Source organism: Cynocephalus volans, chromosome 1 (assembly GCF_027409185.1).
Source record: "Cynocephalus volans isolate mCynVol1 chromosome 1, mCynVol1.pri, whole genome shotgun sequence".
Lineage (NCBI taxonomy): Eukaryota > Metazoa > Chordata > Mammalia > Dermoptera > Cynocephalidae > Cynocephalus > Cynocephalus volans.
The window spans coordinates 76,069,957-76,093,436 of NC_084460.1; the positions used below are offsets into that span (position 1 = coordinate 76,069,957).

At 34.4% G+C, this 23,480-nt stretch overlaps 2 protein-coding genes across 4 annotated transcripts in view; one reads left to right on the plus strand and one right to left on the minus strand.

Annotated features, from left to right (window-relative positions):
* The window catches only part of RNF13 (ring finger protein 13), a 152,497-nt gene that overhangs the window by 71,904 nt on the left and 57,113 nt on the right, over positions 1 to 23,480 (plus strand). For 2 of the 3 annotated variants that reach the window (XM_063076804.1, XM_063076812.1), the window contains one exon: positions 22,094 to 22,181. In XM_063076804.1, the coding sequence (XP_062932874.1) occupies positions 22,094 to 22,181 (88 nt within the window). Of the gene's footprint in view, positions 1 to 22,093; positions 22,192 to 23,480 lie in introns of all 3 variants that reach the window. The other variant, XM_063076821.1, reaches the window with a different exon arrangement.
* LOC134361809 (U1 small nuclear ribonucleoprotein C-like) lies at positions 10,970 to 11,443 on the minus strand. Its single transcript, XM_063076856.1, has one exon. The coding sequence runs from the start codon at positions 11,441 to 11,443 to the stop codon at positions 10,970 to 10,972; it is 474 nt and encodes a 157-aa protein (XP_062932926.1).

The window sequence follows — 23,480 nt, forward strand, 5'->3', positions numbered from 1 at the left end:
ATAACGTTCCCAGGAACTTTTTTTTTTTTTTTTTTTTTTTGGTGGCTGGCTGGTGTGAGGATCCAAACCCTTGACCTTGGTGTTATAACATAGCTCTTTTATCAGCTGAGCTAACCAGGTAGCCTTGTTACCAGGAGTTTTTAAGTTTTTATCCTGTAGATAGAATTAACAGTTTTTACATTCACATCTGAATCCTCTCTCCTACTCCATTCTCAGATGTGTTGCTTTGATCACTTGAGAAAGAGATTCTACTTCTTAATTTCTTCTTATTTTTTTGGACCAAAATGGTTTTGAGAAATATATATATTCTCTAAGTCTCCCATTAATTTTTTTTTACTTCATTTTTTTTCCCTTATAAGAAAAGGGAAAAAAGTGTCTTACAAGAAAAACACTTTTTCTCCTCTATTAGACATCTAGCTGGGGAGAAAGGCTATTTTTGTGCCCGAGCTGATGGTTGAGTTTGGTGTTGCTTTGTGTTGGCAATTCTGGAAGAAAAGAAAATCAACTTTCCATAGAATTTTTTCAGTTGGCGTTTGGAAAGATTTAGAAAGTGCGTAAAAGTATGTTTTCTGCAGGGGATCTATAGAGATCCACATAAATGTAGGTTGAACAGTAAAGTGAGGTTCCAGTTGTGTCTCACATTGCTAGAACTGCCAAAACCCAATATACGTGTATAGCTAGATATTCAGAAAGAGGTCAGGCTCCAAAACGACCCAGTATCTGTGTTGTGCTGTTTTTGTTTGTTTGTTTGGGCTTTTTACTATTTTGTGTTTTGAAACATAGCATACACAGTAAAAGTATTCACAAATAATAGTGAAATGATTATCTATATACCCATTACTCAGCTTAAGAGAACTCTGGACTTTCTAATATATTTCTTTAATCAGACTTCATTAAAGATATTGTTATCAGGTAATTCTTTATCTTTTAGATTTTATTTCATCTTCAGATCATGTTAAACTAGTGTTAATGAGGGAGATTCCTATTTGGGCTATTTCTATATTGACTTCAAATGTTTTAAATGAAGTGATGTTAAATGTACCATAAAGTGATTGCTTGTGAAGGCTACTCATTTTTCATCTTGTGTTTGAAAAAGCTTGCAATGGTAAAGATTCTTTGCTCTGGCCAGAACAAACCCCAGCAATCCTGTATATTTTCTATTTCTTTCTCTAGATTCTTTCTTTTTGCTCCATAATACTATTTCTTTCCCTCGTGCTTGATTCTAGCCTAAAAAACCCATGGCTTCTTCAGCTTCTTGGGAATAGAGCTTATGTTTTATGCAGTTCTGTATACTGACCTTTTAGTACAGTGCATAGGACACTAGAAATAATGAACAGGCAGTAAAGGAGGAGATCTGTCACTGGGTGGCGCTGAGCATCAAAATCCTCATTGTAATATCTCCATCACAGTTATTTTTCAAGTGCAACGAGTCCCTGACATTCCTAATAGAGAGGAATTCCTAGTAGGTAGAAAGGAAGTACAGAGAGTTATCCTTTTGTTGCACAAAGAGTTCTTTCAAGTGCTTTATTTTCATTGGTGGTGGGTGGGTGGAAGCAGAGCTTTTGCTGTGTTAGGGTGAGAAATAATTAAGATTTGATTAGAATATTAATCTTATCAGTGTCCAGAAATGTGAACTTAAATCAGATCCTTCATTTTATTTATTTATTTGTTGGCAGCTGTCTGGTACAGGGATCTGAACCCTTGACAGATCCTTCATGTTAATATGCACTTTAATACACATAGGTAACTAGAGAATATTTTATGAATACTTTTTAAAAATTTAAATTGCAATTCTACTAATTAAGTATATAGGCAGGTTTTAACTAATGTAGTGCATTTTAATTGATGTAGTTCATTACTAAATACATTTTTTTTTTTTTTAAGCGGCTTTACTTCAAACTAATAGCAAGCATCAGAAAGAGCTGCACATAACAGGTTATTCAGGTTTTCTTAACATCACTGGGGAAAAAAGGATTTTTATTTATTATCTTTAGTACTAATTATGTGCCAGACAGTATTAAACTTCATTGGAAATAGCCACATTCAAAGACCTGTAAGCTCATGGCTTTGATTTTGTGATGGTAATGTTGCAGAATATGGTTGATGCAATATGTGGAAAGACACCATACCAATCTCTTTTCTGATTGAAGACAACCTACAGAGCATTAAGAACTATCTGGGGCTGGCCAGTTAGCCCAGTTGGTTAGAGCATGGTGTTGTAACACCAAGGTCAAGGGTTTGGATGCCCATAGGCCAGCTACCAAAAAAAGAAAAAACAAAACCCCCAAAAAGAGCTATCTGTATGAGTGGGTTACATACTTTCTTGACCGCAACACACAGTAAGAAATTTCTTTTTACTCATGCCCCAGTATGTTTACAACACACAGCCTTACAATAAAGTTTCGTGAAACAGTATTTACTTACACTACCTGTAATACTTTGGTATATTAAATTCCTGTTTATTTTAAAAAATAAAGTTCATGTGAGTTTAATAAATGACTTTAATGCACTGTAATGGGTTATGACCTATAGCTTGAAAATGCTGATTTAGGCCAACCTTTTCTTTGTAGCATGGAAAACTGGCAGGGGTACTGAGAAGTATGTTTTTGCCCAAGCAGTTCTAAATTCAAAATTGCTTTTTATTTGTAATTTTAGTATAAATTGTGTCTCTCGGTGTTTAAAAATTGCTTGCCCATGTGTCACAGATTGACTTTAAAATAATGCCATTGAAACATAAGATCTTTAATTTTCTAAATTCCAAGCATTCTGGCTTCTGTTTTGTGTTATACTTGAAACAAATAAGTATGGCTTTTCATATAACAGAAGATTTTACCAGACCTACCAAAAATATTTTCAAATGAAATAAATAAATTCAACTTATCTCTAAGTAAACGTGTATAGTGGTAAAATGCTACTCATCAAAAGGTCAACTCTCTCAGAACATAACCTTAAATAAGAGAAGGAAACATGCCTTTGTACCATAATAATAAATGTCACAAAGCTTCAGCATTAAAACCTTGTACTTTTCCTGACAGATTATCCCACAGTTTTTATGCACTTAGTTTTTTAAAGGATAGAATTCTCATCAGGTTTATTTCTTTGTTTCTTTACTACAGAAAAGAATGGGTGGAGGAAGGCCAGAATGACTATTAGTAGTAAGCACAGTGAGAAATGAGGAAGTAACATTTGACACTAACATTAAGGAGAAAAACCAGCTACAGTCTGTTGAAACATGTTCTTCATGATCCCTGAGTTAGCTGGAAAAGGTCAGGTCACATTTGGTGCCCTTTACTTGAGAAAGCTGGGAAAATTCAATATATATTAGGAAAATTTTTATCACAGTGAAAAGTAAAGTAAAACTTTGTGTGTGTGTGTTTGTGTTTTTAGGGGGAACTAAGCCAAAGTAGTAAGGAAATTTTGTTTTTCTGACTGTCTTGCTGGATAGGTCTGGATAAAGTTAGATTACTTGTAATTTAGTTTAAACAGCTGTTTATATGAGAGAGATTTAGGCTTGAGATATATACAAATAAACTATATTTCTTTCCTTATGGAACATCAAGTTTGGCATTCAAAGTGCTCTAACTTATCAGATCTCTATTTTTCAGAGTAGAAACAGGCTTAGTTTTCTGGTAATTAATGTTTGTACCAAGAAGCATGAAAAAAAGACCTTTTGTTAATTTTAAATTTCTAACATATAAATGATCACAAATTTAGTTTACCAGTATTATGGTTTCTATTTATCTTTAACGGCAGCATGATTTTGTCTTTATTATTCTTTGAGAGCATGGTGAAATTAGTTCATATTTATATCATTTTATTAATGAACCATGGTAGTTCAAAATTAATCCATTTAAAGTTAATTATGTGAATTTGGCCTGATTAAAATATATCAGGTTGTCAGAGTACCTGGTGGGGTACTAAAAAAAAAAATGCCCTTAAGAGAAAAGCTTATGGTTTATTTTATAACAAAGATGAAAATATATATAGATGATTAACTTCCTGCTGAAGTTAATCCATTGTTTTTAGTAACTTCCAAGTATTTTGTCTTAAACTATTTTAAAATAAGCTCCGTGTTTAACGTCTTATGATTCTCCTACAGTAGCATTCTCCTACATGTTCACAATAGTTATCATACTTAGGAAATTTAATATTGATAAATAGTATTATCTAGTAATATATAGCACATGTTTAAACTTCCTAATTGTTTCCAAAATATCCGTTATAGCTGTTTTGTTTTTAATCATTTCAGGATCCAATCATGGATCACTCATTGAGTTTAGTTATTATATCTTCTTTAATCTACAGTAGTTTTTGATCCTTTTTATTTCACCTTTTCTACTTCTGTTTCAGTTTAGTAATTTCTATTGCTTTGTCTTCAGAATCACTGATCTTCTCTATAGTGTCTAATCTTCTGTTAAGCCCACCAGTGTACTTTTCACACTGTATATTTTTTTCTTTAGAATTTTCATTTGAGTCTTTAAAATGTGTGTGTATGTGTGTATCTTTCATTTCTCTAAGCATTATGTTCATATTTTCCTCTAAATATTTGAATGTAATTTATAATTATATACTTTACATAAAAGTATATAATAAATTATAATTTAAAATGGGTGTTTTAAAGTCCTTATTTGCCAAATCCATACCATGGCATTTCCAGGTCTGTTTCTGTTGATTGATTTTTCTCCCAGTTATTGGTCATATTTTCCTGCTTCTTTGCATGTTTAGTAATTTTTTATTGGATGCTAGACTTTGTATTATGTTGTATGTCTGGGTTTTGTTATATTTCTTTAATGAGCATTTAATTTTTTTTTATCTGGCAGTTAAGTTACTTGCAGATGAGCTTGGTCCTTTTGAGGCTTGTTTTTAAAGTTTGTTAAGTTGATCAAGAATAGCCTTTACTCTAGGACAACTATTTAAGCCCTAGTAATAAGGTGTGACCCTTCTAGGGTGTCCTCTGAAAGCTCTGAGTATTCAGGGCACTCTTCCCTCTCTGGGTGGTCAGAACTTGAACTTCTGACCCTGGTTGAGCTCTAGGAATTATTCATCTTAGGCTCCTCAGTAACTGTTTTTTCCTTAGGGGGTTGTTGGTCCAGGCTCACAGAGTCTGTTTGTATGCATTCCTATCTTTGTATTCAGTTAAAGACTCAAGTGCAGGAATTCTACATATGAAATATTGTGTTCTTCTTAATTTCAGTTTTATTCCATTAAGCCGTATGTCTACTCTTATGCAGTACCACATTGTCTTGATTACTCTAGCTTTGGGTAGTAGGTTTTGAAGTGTGAGTCTTGCAACTTTGCTCTTTTTCAAGATTGTTTGGACAATTTTGGGTCTCTTAAATTTCCATATGAATTTTAATATCAGCCTTTCATTTCTGAAAGATTGAGATCAGTTTTGGGAGTACTGCCATCTTAACAGTGTTAAAAGTCTTTCAGTCTGTGAACATGAAATGTCTTTTCATTTATGTAGATCTTTTAAAATTTCTTACAATGTTTTGTAACTTTCAGCGTACAAGACTTGCACTTCTTTTGTAAATTTATTCATAGGTATTTTATTCTTTTTGCTATTACTATATATAGGATCTTTTTCCTTGATATTTTTTGGATTGTTCATTGCTAGGGTTTAGAAAAACAGTTGATTTTTGTATATTGATCTTGTATCCTGCTACATTGCTGAATTGGTTTATTAGTTTTAATAGTTTTAGATTTTATATATGCAAGATTATTATTTGCAAATAGAAATAGTTTTACTTCTTCCTTTTCAACTTGGCTGCCTTATATTTCATTTTCTTGCCTAAGTTCCCTGGCTAGAACCTCCTGTACAGTATTAAATTGAAGTGTTGAGTGTAGAATTTTTGTCTTTCTGATCTTCGAAAGCATTCAGTCTTTCACTCTGAAGTATGAAGTTAGCTGTGGGGATTTTGTAGATGCTCTTTATCAGGTTGAGGAAATTTCCTTATATTTCTAGTTTGTTGAGTGCTTTTGTCATGAAAAGGTATTGATTTTGTCAAATGCACAGTGTTAGCTGCATCCTATAAGATTTGTTTTTGTTTTCATTCATCTCAAAGTATTTTAAAATTTCTCTTGTGATTTATTTATTTATTTTTTTGACCCATGATTATTTAGGAATGCGGTGTTTAATTTGGACATATTTGTGAATTTCCCAAATTTCCTTCTGATATTGATTTTTAATTTTGTTCCATTATGGTTAGAGAACATACTTTATATGATTTTAGTACTTTTAAAGTTATTGAGAGTTGTTTTATGGCATAATGTGGTCTATCCTGGAGATTGTGAAATTGAGATGGATGTTTATTGTGCTGTTGTTGGGTAGAGTGTTCTATAGATGTCTGTTAGGTCTAGGTGATTTATAGTATTGCTAAAGTCCTCTGTTTCCTTGTTGATCTTCTGACTAGTTGTTCTATCCATTATTGAGAGTGAAGCCTTGAAGTCTGTAACTATTATTGTTGAATTGTGTATTTCTCCCTTCAGTTCCCTCAGTTTTTCCTTCATGTATTCTGAAGCTCTCTAATTAGGTGTATATATGTTTATAGCTCCTATATTTTCCTGATGGAAGACATTATAAAATGTCATTCTTTGTCTCAGTAATAATTTTTGTCTTAAAGTTTGATTTTGTATTGTTTACATGGTATATCTTTTTATTTCCTTTTACTTTCAATCTATTTGTGCCTTTGACTTGTGTAAAGTGAGTATCTTGTAGAAAACATATAGATGGATCATGTTTTTTAATCCATTCTGCCAGTCTCTGGCTTTTGATTGTGATGTTTATTCTATTTACGTTTAATATAATTACAAAGTAGGATTTACATCTGCTACTTTGTTATTTGTTTTCTATGTGTCATGTCTTTTTTCTCCTCTTTTCATCATTTCTTGGGGTGTGTGTGTGTGTGTGTGTGTGTGTTAAATAGATATTTTCTAGTGTACCTTTTCAATTTCCTTGTTTCTTCTACTATACATTTTGAGTCATTTTCATAGTGGTTGCCCTGGATATCACAATTAGCATCCTAACTTGAAAAATGTAGTTAGGTTTAATACTAATCCAATTTAAATAGTATAAAAAAACTTTACACCAATATACCTTCGTTTTCTTCCTCCTTTATTGTACTATTGTTTTCATACAAGTTGCATCCTTATATGTTATGAGCTTATCAGCACATAATTATTGCTTTTTGTAGTTGTGTTTTTAAAACAGAAGAGTTACAAACAAAAAATCCTTATACTGTTTTCATAATAGTTATGTAGTTATATTTACTAATGTTTTTTATTTTGTGGAGATCTAAGTTATTGTCAACTTTTCATTCATTTCAGCACGAAGGACTCCCTTTAACATTACTTACAGGGCTAAAGACAGATTCTCTTCATTTTTGTTTATCTGGCAATGTCTTAATTTTGCCTTCTTCTTCTTCTTTTTTTTTTTTTGTCATTTTTGTGACCGGCTGCACTGCGCTCAGCCAGTGAGCACACCGGCCATCCTTATATAGGATCCGAACCCGCGGCGGGAGCACTGCTGTGGTCCCAGCGCTGCACTCTCCCGAGTACGCCACGGGGTTGGCCCTTGCCTTCATTTTTGAAGGAGAATTTTGAAAAATTCTAAAAATTGTTTCTTCTAGTACTCTTTTTGTAGATTCACCTAAGTGGATGATTATGTGAACTTGAAAATAAAGACTCTTACTTCATGTAGTGGATTGAATTATGTCCCCCCCAAACTCACTGAAGGTTGAATTGTGTCCCTCAAGTTTCATGTATTAGAAACTTAGACCCCACTGTGACTGTTAAGAGGGTGGGAAATCCAATTATGGTAATTGAAAGGTAGAGCCTTGAAGAGGTGATTGGATTGTAGGACTGTATGGTAATGAATGGATTAAAAATGGTGATCAGGGATATGGTTCTGAGGGCTTTAAAAGGAGAGGAGAGAGTCTCTGTGCTCTCTCTCTGTTCTTTCTGCTTCCAGCATCTTGCAATATGAGATTCCTGTGTTACTGTTGCCACCACCAGATGGATGTTGGACTTCCTAGCCTCAGAAACTGTAAGCAAATAAATTTTGTTTTCTTTATAAAATACCCAGTTCCATCTATTTTGTCATAAGCAACAGAAACAAACTAATACACTTCTTTACTCTATCCATATGTGCACGTGCTTTCTCTCTCTCCCTTTGTCTCCCTGCACCCTCCAGCCTCACACCTTGCATTGGCTGAGTGCTTCAGTACAATATTGAGAAGTGGTGAGAGTGAACATCTTTATCTTGTTGCTGTTATTAAGGACATTTCAGTCTTTTACCAGCAGATAGAATATTAACTGTAGGATTTTTTGTAGATAACCCTGTTAAAAGAAAATACTTTAAGGTATCAATTTAAAATATGAACCTAAGTTAATAATTGAGCAGGAGAGTAGATTGGGAGCAAAAAGAAAATAAAGATGCCTTAAAGCACTGAAGGTATCATAGGACTAAATGAGAGTTCAAGAAAATTTAGTCATTCTCTTCCTAGCACTTAAGCACCCAAAATACATCTTGAGGTAGATATATTTTTATATTTGTAACTAAACCAGAGTAGTTGAATTTCCTTAATATTTATTACTTCTTTCTCTACTTCTATCCTTATTATTTACTTGTTTTAGTAAATAAAATTGTGACTTGTCACTAAAATTTTCCACATATATTTTATTCTATATGAATTGCAATTGGACATATTTTGGTATATTCTCTTTCTACTTCCCAGTTAAAATAAATGACCTTTTAACATTTAATAAAAATATTGAAATAATGAATAATGTTGAATTAAGGTATGTTTTCATTCATATTAGAAGAGAGTATATTTAAAATGGCTACTATTCTGAATCAGACATCTTTTGTTGATTATCTGAAAACAGATGTCAGAGACACTGGGCATCTGCAGGAAATACATATATGGTGTTGATGGAATATCACCATTCTGTCTGTCTGAAGTAATCCTGCTTTTGAGCCTGCCTTTTCATTGTTGTTTAAACATTACAAATTATTCTTTGTGTAAGAGAAAAACAGCATTATAATTCAGGTAAAAGTTTTAGAACTTGAAATGTAGATTTTCATTTCAACAAACAAATGTTCTTAAGTGTGTCTCATGTTACATGAGCATCCAGACTGCTGTCTGATATAATAATTGGGTTCTTTTAAGGTTCTTTTCCATCAATGAAAGTCACCTCTGTTGAATTTTTATCATTTTTGCAGGTATATGGTCTAGACGGATACACAAGTCTGCTTATTTCTAGTGTTTCTTATTTGTTGTTTCTCTTCAGAGGAACAACAAAGTATACTTAGTTCATGTATAGCTGTTAAAAAGTATCGAAGACTATAGGAAATGTAAACATTTGAATAGATTGTGTTTTATTAGTTTATTTATTTGTTTTCAATAACAAGGTAGCTAGATTTATTCCAAATATTTATTGAATGAATAAATTAATAAATTTGCCAAAAATCCGTAAGTTTTTGGCTCAAGTCCTGATCTGTTGTATTCTACTTACCTAGGAAACCTTGCTACTTCTCAAATTTAGTGTGCTCAATGCCAGTCCTTGCTGCTTCCCTGTTAAAGCAAGCTCTATTGCTAAGTTTTCCCATTTTTGGTCAAAGGCATTCCTCAAATTCTGTAGGTTCAAAAATTGGTTATGAAAAGGAATAGAAGGTAGTATTATTTCACGTCATTGCCATCATCCTGCCTTATCATAACAGCTTCCAGATCTTCAATCTCTCTTCTCAATGCAATCTAACCATCACTCTAGTGTTCTAAAACATTGACTTAGGCATGTCAGCCCCTTACTCAAGTGCCTACTGTGAACTCTTGACAGAAGAGACCCCAAGTCTCCTTTTCTGAATGGCCTTCAAGGTACTGCACAATTTGTTCCTTTTTTCCTGTCTCTCCTCATCTCTGAGTCCTCAGTAGCAACAATAATAGTAGAGACAATAGTCATAATTAACACTTATTTAGTATGTTCCAAGCTCTAAGCACCATTTTAAGTGCTTTACATATATTAAATTGTTTAATCATCAGTCTTTTAAGCTGGGTATGTTATCATCCTACTTCTATAGAAATTAAGTTACTTGACTAAGTTTATACAGCTTATATACGACAGAAGCAAGATTTGAATCAAGGTAGTTTAGTTCCAAGAGTCTGTACTTTTAACTACTTTGCTGATTTGCCTTTCAGTAGCACTCTTCTTTAAGTCAGGACACTCTTTGTGTTTTCTGTTTTGTTTTGAATATGTCTTTTAAAATATCATTTGTTTTGTTCTTTTCCCTTGTGAAAAATTTTCCCCAACTGTACCATTGTTAACCCAGATTTTCTCTCTGTTGAGGTATAATTCGAGTCCCATAAAATCTGTTATAGGTATTTCACCCCACGGCCTTTTCCCCTTTAAGTTTTCATAAACTCTACCACAATATTTTTTTTATAGGCCTTATTTCTTTTTATTTTTATGACAGTTTTAGTTTTATAGAGAAATTGAGCAGAGAGTACAGATAGTTCTCCTATCCTCCCCTGCCACACACAAGCAAAGTTACTCCTATTATGGACATGTTACATTAGTGTGGCACATTTGTTATAATTATTAATCAATATTGATATATTATTGTTAACTTAATTTTACATTAGGATTTTCTCTTTTTTTTTATATTTGTTATAATTAATAATCAATATTGATACATTATTATTAACTTAATTTTACTTTAGGGTTTTCTCTTTTTTTTTGTTTTTCAGCTAAAAGTGTTGACAATTTAATTTTCACATTTCATAATACAAACAAAAACTGAACTTTTTTTGACCCCCGTCTCCCCTCCAAAACTATTTTCTCTTTAATAGGAAAGGGGAGCAAGTCTTCTGTCTCATGCTGTTAGAAAACACCCACAGTCACAGCACCATGATCTCCTGGTGAAGTACAACAAGTAATATAAAACTGATATAAAGAGGCCTCCTCTCTATTCTTATCTGTCCAATTGTGTCATTCCTGGCCGAGTGGGCACCATCATGGGACGGGCAGGAGGTCTCATCATTGGAGGACCAGGCATCATTGGCATGTGGCCTCCCATGGGTGGCTTCATTCCAGGAGCAGGTCCCACTGCCATCATTCCAGGAGGTGGAAGGCCCATTGCCAGCATCATGGGAGGGCCTCCCACATGGGCTGCTGGCATCATACCAGGGCAGGGAGAACCTGGGAAACTGGGAGAAGGTGGGATCATTGCCCCTGCAGGAGGAGAAGCAGAGAATGTAGTAGGAGGTATCTTTCCTTGCTGAAATGCAGCCATTGTTTTGTCAGTAAGGCTCTGAGTATCCTCTTCCATCCATCTCTGATAGCAGTCTTTCACCTTCTCTTTGAAGACACTGCAGGGTGTCTTTCTCACAGATGGAGAGTCATGGGTGAGGTATGTATTGTGGTAGTCACAATAAAACTTGGGCATATTGCTCTGCAGGCCATTATCCACTCTGTTTTGCCTAGGGTTTTCTCTTTCCATCACAACATTTTTTTTTTTTTTCTGCTCAAATCAGGATATTTACTATATCATCACAAGATATATTCATTTTTTATGGTTGTTTACCAACTTCTTGCTAATTCCCCTTCCCCCTCTTCCTTTCCCTCCTCTGCTGGCCTCAGTTCTGTTCTCTGCTTTTGAAATTTCAAGGAATTATTGTAATTGTTGTATCTTTCTTTTTTTTTTCTATTAATTATTATTATTATTTTTTTAGCTCCAACTTTTGAGTGAGGACATGTGGTGTTTCTCTTTCTGTGCCTGGTTTATTTCACTTAACATAATTTTCTCCAAGTTCATCCATGTTGCTGCAAGTGGCAGAATTTCATTCCTTTTTTATGGCAGAGTAGTATTCCATTGTGTATATATACCACATTTTCCTTATCCAGTCTTCCACTGATGGACATTTAGGTTGGTTTCAACTCTTGGCTATTGTAAGTGAAGCTCCGATAAACAGGAGTGCAGGTATGCCTTCAACATGATTATTTCCATTCCTTTGGGTGTATATCCAGCAGTGGGATTGCTGGATTTTATGGCCGTTCTATCTGTAGTTGTTTAAAGAACTTCCATACTGTTTTCCACAATGGCTGCACCAATTTATAGTCCCACCAGTGGTGTCGGAGGGTTCCCCTTTCTCCGTATCCTCACCAGCATTTATTATTCTCTTTCTTTTTAATAATGGCCAGTCTAACTAGCATGAGATGATATCTCAGTGTGGTTTTGATTTACATTTCCCCAGTACTTGGTGATGTTGAACATTTTTTCCCGTGTCTGTTGGCCATTTGTATATATTCATTTGAGAAATGTCTGTTTAGCTTTTTTGCCTATTTGTTAATCGGATTACTTGTCATTTCACTGTTAAGTTGTTAGAGTACCTTGTATATTCTCGAAATGAATCCTTTGTCCAATGCATAGTCTGCATATATTTTCCCACATTCTGTAAGTTGTCTTTTCACACTGTTAATTGTTCTTTTGCCGTGCAGAAACTTTTTAGTTTGATATAATCCCATTTTTTATATTTTCTTTTGTTGCCTGTGCTTTTGGGGTCTTATTTATAAAGTCTCTGCCCCGTCCTACTTCCTGAAGTGTTTCCCCTATGTTTTCTTTCAGGGGTTTTATTGTTTTGGGTCTTATACTTAAGTCTTTACTCCATCTTGAGTTGATTTTGGTAAGTGGTGAGAGGTACAGGTCTAGTTTCATTCTTCTCATATGGATGTACAGTTTTCCCAGCACCATTTATTGAAGAGGCAGTCTTTTCCCCAATGCATGTTCTTGTTGTTTTTGTCAAATATCAGTTGGCTGTAAGATTGTGGTGGATTTCTGGGTTCTCCATTCTGTTCCATTGGTCTGAATGTCTGTTTTTATACTAGTACCATGCTGTTTTCATTACTATAGCTTTGCAATATAATTTGAAGTCAGGTAGTGTTATGCCTCTGGCTGTATTTTTTTTGCTCAGGATTGCTTTGGCTGTTAGGGGTCCTTTGTCAATCTATGTAAATGTTAAGTTTGTTTTTTCTATTTCTGTGAAGGATGTCATTGGTGTTTTGATGGGGATTGCATTGAATCTGTAGGTCACTTTGGGTAGTATGGACATTTTCACAATGCTCATTTTTCCAATCTAAGAGCATGGAATGTATTTGCTTCTTTTTGTGTCCTCTTCGATTTCTTTCAGCAGTGATTTGTAGTTCTTATTGTAGAGATCTTTCACCTCCATGGTTAAATTGACTCCTAGGTATTTTATTTTTTGGTGACTGTTGTAAATGGGCTTGCTTTCTTGATTTCTTTTTTGCTAGTTTGTTGTTGGAGTATACAAACGCTACTGATTTTTGCATGTTGATTTTGTATCCTGCAGCTTTACTGAAATCATTTAACACCTGTAAGAGTTTTTTGGTTAAGTCTTTAGGTTTTTCTGTGTATTGGATCATGTCATCAGTAAACAGGGACTTGGACTTTGTCTTTTCCAATCTGGATTCCCTTTATTTCTTTCTCTTTTCTGATTGCTCTGGCTAGTCTTCCAATTCTATGTTAAATAGGATTGGTGAGAGTGGACATCCTTGTCCTGTTTCTGTTCTTAAGGGAAAGGCTTTCAGCTTTTACCTATTCAGGATGATATTGGCAATGGGCTTGTTATATATGGCTTTTATTGTGTTGAGATATTTTTCTTCCAAACCTAATTTGTTGGGAGTCTTTGTCATGAAGTGATGTTGAATTTTGTCAAATGCTTTTTCTGTGTCTATTGAGATAATCACATGGATTCTGTCCTTGATTTTGTTGACGTAGTGTATCACATTTATTTACTTGTGTACATTGAGCCATCCTTGCATCCCTGGGATGAATCCCACTTGATCCTGGTGTATAATTCTTTTGATGTGGTGCTGGTGCTGTATTGTTTGCTATTGTTTTGTACTTTTTTTGGGGGGGGGGGGCAGCTGGCCTGGACTGGGATCTGAACCTACGACTTTGGTGTTATAAGGCTGTGATCTAACCAACAGAGCTAATTGGCCAGCCCTGTGTATTTTCTTAAGGATTTTTGTATCTATGTTTATCAGAGATATTGGCCTGTAGTTTTCTTTTTTGTTGTTGTATTATTGTCTGGTTTTGGTATCAGGGTGATGTTGGCCTCATTGTGTGAGTTTGGGAGAATAGCCTTTGTTTCAATTTTTTTGAATAGTTTAAAGAGAATTGGTATTAATTCTTCTGTAAATGTTTGGTAAAATTCTGCAGTAAAGCCATCTGGTCCTGGGCTTTTTTTGTTGGGAGACAGCTTATTGCTGCTTCAATCTTTTTGCTTGTCTTTGGTCTTTTCAGGTTTTCTGTGTTTTCTTGATTCAGTCTTGGTAGTTTGTATGTGTTCAGAAATTTATACATTTCTCTGGGTTTTCAAATTTGTTGGCATATAGTTGTTTACAGTAATCTCTAATGATTCTTTGTATTTCTGTGGTATTAGTTGTAATGTCTCCTTTTATATTTCTTATTTTTGTTATTTGGGTCTTCTCTCTCCCCTTTTTTCAGCTAGCAGTTTGTCTATTTTGTTTGTCTTCTCAAAAACCAACTTTTTGTTTGTTGATTTTTTGTATTATTTTTTGGGTTTCTATTTTATTTAGTTGTGCTCCGATCTTAATCCTTTTTTTCTGTCTACTAATTATGGGATTGGATTGCTCTTGTTTTTTCTAGTTCTTTGAGGTGAGTGTTATATTGTTTATTTGAAATCTTTTTATTCTTTTGATGTAAACATTTATTGCAGTAAACTTCCCTTTTAGTACTGCTTTTGCTGTATCCAACAGGTTTTGGTATGACATGTCTTTATTTTTATTAGTTTCAAGAAATTTTTTGATTTCCTGTTTAATTTCGTCAATCTCTAGGTCATTCAGGAGCATGTTGTGTAATTCCCATGTGATTCTCTTGTTACTGATTTCTAGTTTTAATCCATTTTGGTTTGAAAAGATACTTGAAATGATTTCACATTTTTAAAATTTGTTGAAACTTGATTTGTGACCTAACATCTGGTCTATCCTAGAGAATGTTCCATATGCTGATGAGAAGAATGTATTTTCTGTAGTTGTTGGATAAAAAGTTCTGTAGATATCTGCCAAATCCAGTTGATCTAAAGTGTAGTTTAAATGCTGTGTTTCTCTGTTGATTTGTTGCCGAGATGATCTGTCCAGTGTTGAGAAAGTTGTGTTCAGGTCCCTGACTATTATCGTATCAGAGTCTATCTCTTTCTTTACGTATAATTGTGTTTGTTTTATATATCTGGATGCTCCGGTGTTGGATGCATATTTATTTATGATTGTTATGTCTCCTTGCCAGATAGATCCATTTATCATTATATAATGGCATTCTTTGTCTCTTTTTATGGTTTTTGGTTTAACCTCTATTTTATCCTATATGAGAATAAGCTACTCCTGCTCATTTTTGGTTTCATTTGTGTGGTGTATCTTTTTCTATCTCTTTACTTTTAGTCTGTGTATGTCTTCACAAGTGAGGTGAGTCTCTTGAAAACAACATAGAGATGGGTCTAGCTTTTTAATCCAGTCAGTCAGAATGTGTCTTTTGGGTGGAGAATTTAATCCATTTACACTTTGGGTTATTATTCAAAAGTTTTTGTCCTATTCCTGACATTTATTTGCTTTTCTTATGGTTAATTTAAATATCTTTTGTTCTTTTCTTTCCCCTTTATTGTTTGTCTTCACTGTTTGTTGGTTTTTTTGAGGTGGTATGGCATAGTTTCTTTCTCTTTCTTGTTTGCATGTCAGTTGTACCAGCATTGTTTTTCCTTTCTTGTGTATTCATAGTAGTGATTACCATTTTTGGGGTTCCAAGTGCAGGACTCCCTTAAGGACTTCTTGTAGAGCTGGTTGTGTGGTGGTTAACTCTCACAGCTTTTGTTTATCTGGGAAATACACTATTTCTCCTTCATTTCTGAAGAATAGCCTTGCCAGGTATACTGTTCTTGGCTGGCAGTTTTTTTCTTTTAGAACTTTGAATATATCATCCCATTATCTTCTGGCCTAGAGGGTTTCTGCTGAGAAGTCTGCTTTAGTCTGATGGGCATACCCTTATAGGTGACTTGATGCTTTTCTCTTGCTGTTTTTAGGATTCTCTATTTGTGTTTGATTTTTGACAGTTTGATTACAATGTGTCTTGGAGAGGACCTTTTTGGATTGAAATCTGTTTGGGGATATTTGAACCTCTTGGATCTGGAGGTCCATATCTCTATCAGTACCTGGGAAGTTTGCTGCCATTATTTCATTGAATATATTTTCAGTGCCTTTTCCTATTTCCTCCCCTTCTGGAACACCCATGATTCAGATGTTTGTGCACTTAAGGTGGTCTGCTAGCTCTTTTAGATTTTCTTCATTTTTTTCTATTCTTTTTTTTTTCTGCTTGGGTTATATTGAAAAGACTGTCTTTGAGATAAGAAATTCTTTCTTCTGCTTGCTCTAGCCTGCTGCTTATACTCTCAGTTGTGTTTTTGCATGAGTTTTTCAGTTCCAGGAGTTCTGCTACATTCTTTTTTATTGTATTTTTCTCTGTAAATTTCCTCCTTCATGTCTTGGATTGTTTTTCTTATTTTGTTGTGTTGTCTTACTGCATCTTCTTGTATCTCACAGGGTTTCTTTAAGATTGTTACTCAGAATTCTTTTAGACATTTAAAGGGTTTCCTGTTGTATGGGGTCTGGTATTTGAGAATTATAGTGTTCCTTTGGTGGTGTCATATTTCCTTGTTTTTTTTTCGTATTTCTCGTATCTCTATGTTGATGTCTAGTCACTCAGTGGCTGCTGCTTCTGTTAACTCTGGGGTGGCTTTCAAGGAGAAAGACTCCCTCAGACTGATTTGTTATGTATTGCCTTTTGGTTTGGGTGTTTTCACTTTGGTTCCAGGTAGACTCAGTAGTTTCGGTAGTTTTGTTCTGGGTAGACTCAGTAGTTCTGGTAAACTCAGTATTTCTGGGTAACACTAGAGTTATGTTTGTGACTGGGGCTGTGTGAATGTCTGGGCTTGCAGAGGTGGGTGGGGACCATGTTGCAGCCTGGGTACCTAGGGCCTATAGGTGGCTGGATGACTGGGCCCATGTGTGCAGGTGGGCTGTGTGGGTGGCTGTGGCAACTGGGACTGTGCTGGAGGCTGGGTGTCTGGGTCCATGCAGGCGGTTCGGGCTGCATGGGCTGCTGAATGGCTTGGCCCAAGTAGGCAGGTGAAGCCGTGCTGGCAGACAGTTGGGGTCATGTGGGTAGCCAGGGCTGCTCAGGTGGTTAGAAGGCTGGAGCCGCACAGGCAGCTGGAGTGTTGGAGCTGCATAGGTGGCTAGAAGACTGGAGCCATGTGGGCAGCTGGCACCACATGGGTGGCATAGGCCACATGGTTGGTGTATGTGTTAAGTAGGATGAACTCCTATGCAGGGAGAAGGGCCACAGTTCTGGGACTACACAATTGCTTGGGCAACTGTGGTGGTGGTAGGGGCGCACTGGGAAGTGCTCATGGCCAAGGAGATTCTTTTTGCCACAGGGAGAATACCTTTTGAGTGATCCTGGTTTGGGAGACATGGTGGCGGCTGAAGCCTTGTACCTCTTTTTTTTCTACACCCCCTGCTTGGTTTTCATGCTCCATAGGGTCCTCATCAGGCTCCTGCCCTCCCACACTCTCCCACTGATGGTGTTCCCAGTACTTAGCTGTCCTTTACCTGCTCTGGTCCCTTTCTGTGGGAAGTTCCCACGTTGGACACCTCTAGTCCACCATCTTGCTCCACGCCTTTGGATTTTAAGATTAATATCCTCTGAGTCTTGATGCTTTCTCAGTACAATTCCTTTCCCCAGACATTTGTAAAATGTTAAGCAAGATTAGTAATCTTGGACCTCATCCTGATCTGTTGGAAAACCGCACATACTTCTCTAACTAACCAGATAAAGTAGTGTTCAAACCTCAGCTCTGCCTAATTGTGACCTTAGGGCAGTTTCATTTACTTATCTTTCTTTATTTCTAAGATACAGAATAGTGTATATATGTTGTAGAGTTGTGTTGAGTATTAGCAATAATACATGAGTATATAAAGCATTAGCACATAAGATTTCTTTTGTTCATAGAGCCTTTGGCCTGGAGCCTTGTTATATATGTTCTATCAATAGTTTCCCCAACTCCTTATGCCTATGTGTCTTTTAAAAGATTTCTATTCATGATCGTCATGATAGTGCAATCCCATCTTTCTTCTTATAAGGCAGGTTTTATTATAGTGTCAGTATTAATCGATTTGTCCAGTCTGGAAATAAGAAAAACCACTTTGTCATTTCTAGAGTTCCTTTTGGAACCTGTTTTATCGAAGACTTTTCCATTAGCAGTGTGCTATCTTCTGACATACTGCCTATTTATGATAATGAGCCAACAGTCCCATGTTTCTTTAAAACTCTTGGTTAGGTGCCACCTGGTCTACATAATGTAGTTGCATCTAACTTGTTGATTACATGTAAAATATTCAGTGCATTTACCACAATATGAGCTAATAACTCTGATAAGTCTCCTTAAAAAGGCAGATAGGCAATACAATTCAGAAGGCTTTTTAATGCAATTTTCAGTTGTGATAGCTGTTTTGTATTTAGGTTAGTTCACCCTACATGCTTCTTATTCATGAATTTTTGAGTTCTTTGTTTCCATTTGACACCATGTGTTTAAGGTTACATTTTATGAATGTGAAACCTTGCACATGCTTACTAAATGATTCAGGTTTTATTTCTGCTTCATGTGTTCTTAAAAATACCAGCTGCTGCTTAGTTGAAAATGTAATTTAATTTGACTGACACATTAGTTTTATAGTTCATAAACATGGATATATTTTCCTTGTTTGTGTTCATAAGCCTATTGGTTTAGATGTTGATGTGTCCCTTGATTCAATTTCATTTATTTATTTTAAAAATCAATAAAAACAACAAAAATCTTGGGGAAGTCTTCATACTTGTTAAATTTTTGAAAACATGATTCTGTTTTTTGGAGTTCACACTTATGCTTACAGAATTTCTTCCCATTTTAGTAGTTTCCTAAGTTTTCTATTTTAGGCAGAGAACAGCTTTTGATATTAATATAATTTTATGTCGTATTTATGGTAACAGTTGCATTTTGGATATGTGAAAGAAATATTTCTTCTCAGTTGCTTGGTACAATTTTAAGAACTTAATGACCAGATTTAGTTATACACATAGAAGATTGTTGTAAATTCATTTATTTATATTGATGGTTCTTAATAATTTGGGAGTGGGAAAGCCTCTTGCAAAATTGATGATTACTTTGTCTCTTCTGACCAGAAAAGTTCATACATAGACAACTGCAGGAGATTCAAGGACCTTCTGAAGGCCTTTTGGAAATGGGATAGTATATGTATGCATAAGTATAAGGCACTATATGAGATTTTGAAGAAAAAGGTGAACATATTGATATAAATGCTTTAAGTAGGGAGCAATTAATTTGGGTACTTGGGGACAGCATGTAGAACAGGTGTGGGACAGGGCAGGCTTCATGGAGATGATGGAATTTGAAGGCATGACAGGCATTCAGAGGACAAAGCCTGTTCCAAGTAGAGAAAATAATATGAGCAAATAGACGGAGGCAGGAAAGCACCTGACCTGTTTGAATATCCTTGAGTACTGACATCTTCATAAGGATAATGGCTATTTCTGATTCACCTTCTAGTTCTGCATTGTACACAGCACACGGTATCTTACTCATTATGTAAACCCAACAAATACTTGTTGAATTGAACTACAGTTTTTACTTTATTCTATACTATGGTTCCTGAGATCATCTTTCTCTGTGTCCTAACATGTTGAGTCTTTGCTCTCACATATACATCTACAGGAGAAAAAGTTAAATTTTGTAATTTCAATGACTATATACATTAGTTGGCTTTAAAAAGAAATTTAAAGCAAGTTTTATATTAGCAGGAAACAGCTTTTGTTATTGATCTAGTTTTACATTTTTTATATTGTATCTTTGGCAACTGTTGCTTTTTGGATGTAGAAAGAAACATTTCTCCTCAGTTACTTGGTTAGCTTTTTGGGACAGGTAAAACGGTCATTAAAGCATCAGATAAACTAGTAGTAACCCCAACCACATACACTTTTGTTTAAATAAAAGCTAAGTGAAATTTGTACTGCTATGGTTATATAATAAATGAATAATAAGTTAATGTATGCAATAAATAAGAAATAAGACTCAGAAACTATAATATTCTACTTAAGAGACTTTCCCCCCTCCTTTTAGAAAGCAATAATAGCTATTGGGAAGAGGCTGTGGGCACTAGAATTTTCTCAATTTTAGTTAACAAAATCCACCTAAAAATAAAACATGTACTCATATGCAAAAAACAGTAAACTTACTTTCTTGATTTTTGACCTTTTAGTGCGTGACTATAAAACATTCCTTGTCATAGTTTTGTTGGCTGGTTGATTTTTTGCCATTATTACTAACATTAGAGCAGTAGGTTGTGTGTTAGTGAACTATTTATCTTATTTTAGTTGTTTTTTTAAAAGTCTCTTTCTGCCTACTTTTATCTCTTGTGTTTACAATATTATAGTGTGAATTTAAGCACATATTTTATACATTTAACTTATTCAAGTAATATTTAATGAGTGCCTACTCAGTGTCAGGCTGTTTCATAGGTGCTGTGGAGGCTGTAAAGATGAACACAATATTAATTCCTTGAGGTACTCATATTTCCTATAGATTCAGTTTTTTTTTTTTTCAGTATTAGGATAAAATTACTGTGATTTATTCATACTGTTGTCTCTTTCAGAAATCCAACTTGCATTTGTGGGGTTGTTTTAGAGAAGTCAAGGGTAATGTAGAAGAGAATTTTACTCTGTGAAAAGCTAGCTTGCCTGACTGGGGTTGAGTACACGTGTCTCATTGCTCTTACCTAGCTTTCAGACCCAGAGTCCATGTCAATAATTGGATATCTCATTTACTCTCAGGAACTTGACTCTGAGCTTTCCCTGACTCTTCGGAACTTGACTCAGGTTTTATTTTTATTGAATTACAGCAGAGTCTTGAATCATTATAATGTTGACTAATATTAGATGTGGAAATTTTAAAAAAATTTGTTTCCCTGTTTCTTAAAAGTGTGGTGTATTTCAAGAGTTTCTTACCATATTAAGTATTCAGAACTATGTATTTTTAAAAGTATTTCAAGTATTCAAAACTATGTATATGTGTGTGTGCACGTGTGTGTGTGTGTATATATTTGCCTACCCAGTTTTCATTTTATTTAACCAATATGTAAATAATGATTGAATGTTCTAAAGGTCATACAATAGCTAGTTTAGGTTTGGGTTTATTTTTATTTATACAGATTGTTATTTTTAAAGTGAGATATAAAAACAAGTTTCAACACTTTTCAGATCTTTCACGTAAAAAAATTCTGCCACACATCCAGCCGTATTCTTTTTGTACAAAGGTTACTATTTTGGAGGCTAGCTTTAGGAAGAATTAAATAGCTAGAGAGAACCAGAGTAAGGAATTTAAGGCTGGAGGTATTTTTAATTTTTTTTTTTTCAGAGCTTTAGAAAGGAATTTTTTAAGAACGTTATTGATGGTCAAGCTAATAATAATTGCTTTTATTCAACTCATTTCTATGTTAAGCATGGTATTAAGCATTAAAAAGTATTATTTTACCTATGAGAAAAATATTGTTGTCATTCCCATTTTAAAGTTTAGGAAATTTAGGATTAAAAAAGAAAGTAATTTGAGTTTACCCCACTGATAACTAGCAGAGGTGAGATTTGAATGCTCAAAGTCTGATGACCCCTGATCCTGATTACAGCAAGTCTCTACCTCTTTAAAGACAGATAGATTTATTACTTTGGGTCCTTTTAATGTTTCAGCTTGTATTCCTATCCTTTATTTGCTTCTGATTTCGCTTAATGCTGTAAATGAAATTAAGAAGATATCTAAAGAAGTCCTTGATAATCAATTGTAAAACATCCATGTGTTTTAAGAACATACCGGAGATTTATTCCTATATGTGTTGTTGAAATTGAGGGACATTATGACAAGCCACTGTGTTCCTTGTAACATGACTGTTTTCTGATTTGCAGGTTTTAAATGCACAGAGAGCAGGATACAAAGCAGCAATAGTTCACAATGTTGATTCTGATGACCTCATTAGCATGGGATCCAACGACAGTAAGTACAGGTATCACTTTTCTTCTCTCCTGTTTGACAGATTATTTGAAACTGAAAATTAACAGGATTTTTTTCTCTCATTTTCTGTTTAAAAAGCAGAATTTCCTTTCTGTCAGATAATTCCCAATTCTTAATCCTCTTGGAACAATTTTATTCACAGTGGAGGTGGAATTGACTTGTTTTTTTTCTGAAGTTGTGTTTAACATACGTGTTTTATTTATTTATATTTTGGTAAAATCAAAAGGAAAACTAAAGCTTTAAAGATAAACTTACTGAGTTAAGAATGCCATAGAAAAATTTTTATGATTTATTTAGAAATTCACAACATTAAATTTTAAGATATCCAGAAATATTAAGTAGCTACTGTATTCTGGTGGAATTTCAAAGCCACATACTTGTGCTTTTTTATAGTAGATGGTTATTGACGTACATTGGCATGTCCATAGTTTTTCATTTAAAACGGGAATATCTTTCCTTACTCTCTACTAAATATTAGATTGTAGGGAAAATGAACCAATTTTAGTAAAATAAGTGGCTTTTATGAGACTGTGACTTTTAAGTTGTATGCTTCACTTAATGTAGTTTCTATCACTCAGGGCTCTATGGGTTTTATGAGAACCTTTCTAATTGCTACTAAGACGATTCACTGCCAACATTCATATTAGTAGATCTTTTATTTTTGTTTTCTTTAAGTACATAACCATAACATCTCTTACTACTGAATTCCATTGATTCATATATGCAAGGTAGAGGTTAGCACAAAGAGTGGACATAAAGCTATGGGCTGATATAGTACATTGGAATGTATTTAGGACTTTAAATAACTTGTCAATAGGAAATATTTTATATACCTTCACCAAAAAGTCTTTATAGCCTAAGACAGTGTTTGTTGCTGTTATTTGTCCTTCTTACCCTTAATATAATAAAGCAAAATTATAACATATAAAAAGTAAAACTTATTTATAAATTTCTTAGTTAATTCCTTTATATTTTAAATTGTTATTTTAATCTTCTAGCTGATTACATTTTCATGATTGTAGAATCCATGAAGTACCCTTAAGAAGTTCTAGCATTTCAGGAACAGTTTGAACTGTGTGGGAATTATAGGACCTACTTGTTGAACAGAGTTTACTTGTCAAATAAACTGGTATTGTTGGTACTGCAAGTTTAACACATTTTTCTCTTCCTTTACCTATCTACTGCCTTTAAAAAAAAAAAAAAATATATATATATATATTGTGATCTGTATACATTATTGGCAAAATGGAAAGCACAGATATTCTGGAAATAGGCCCGAAT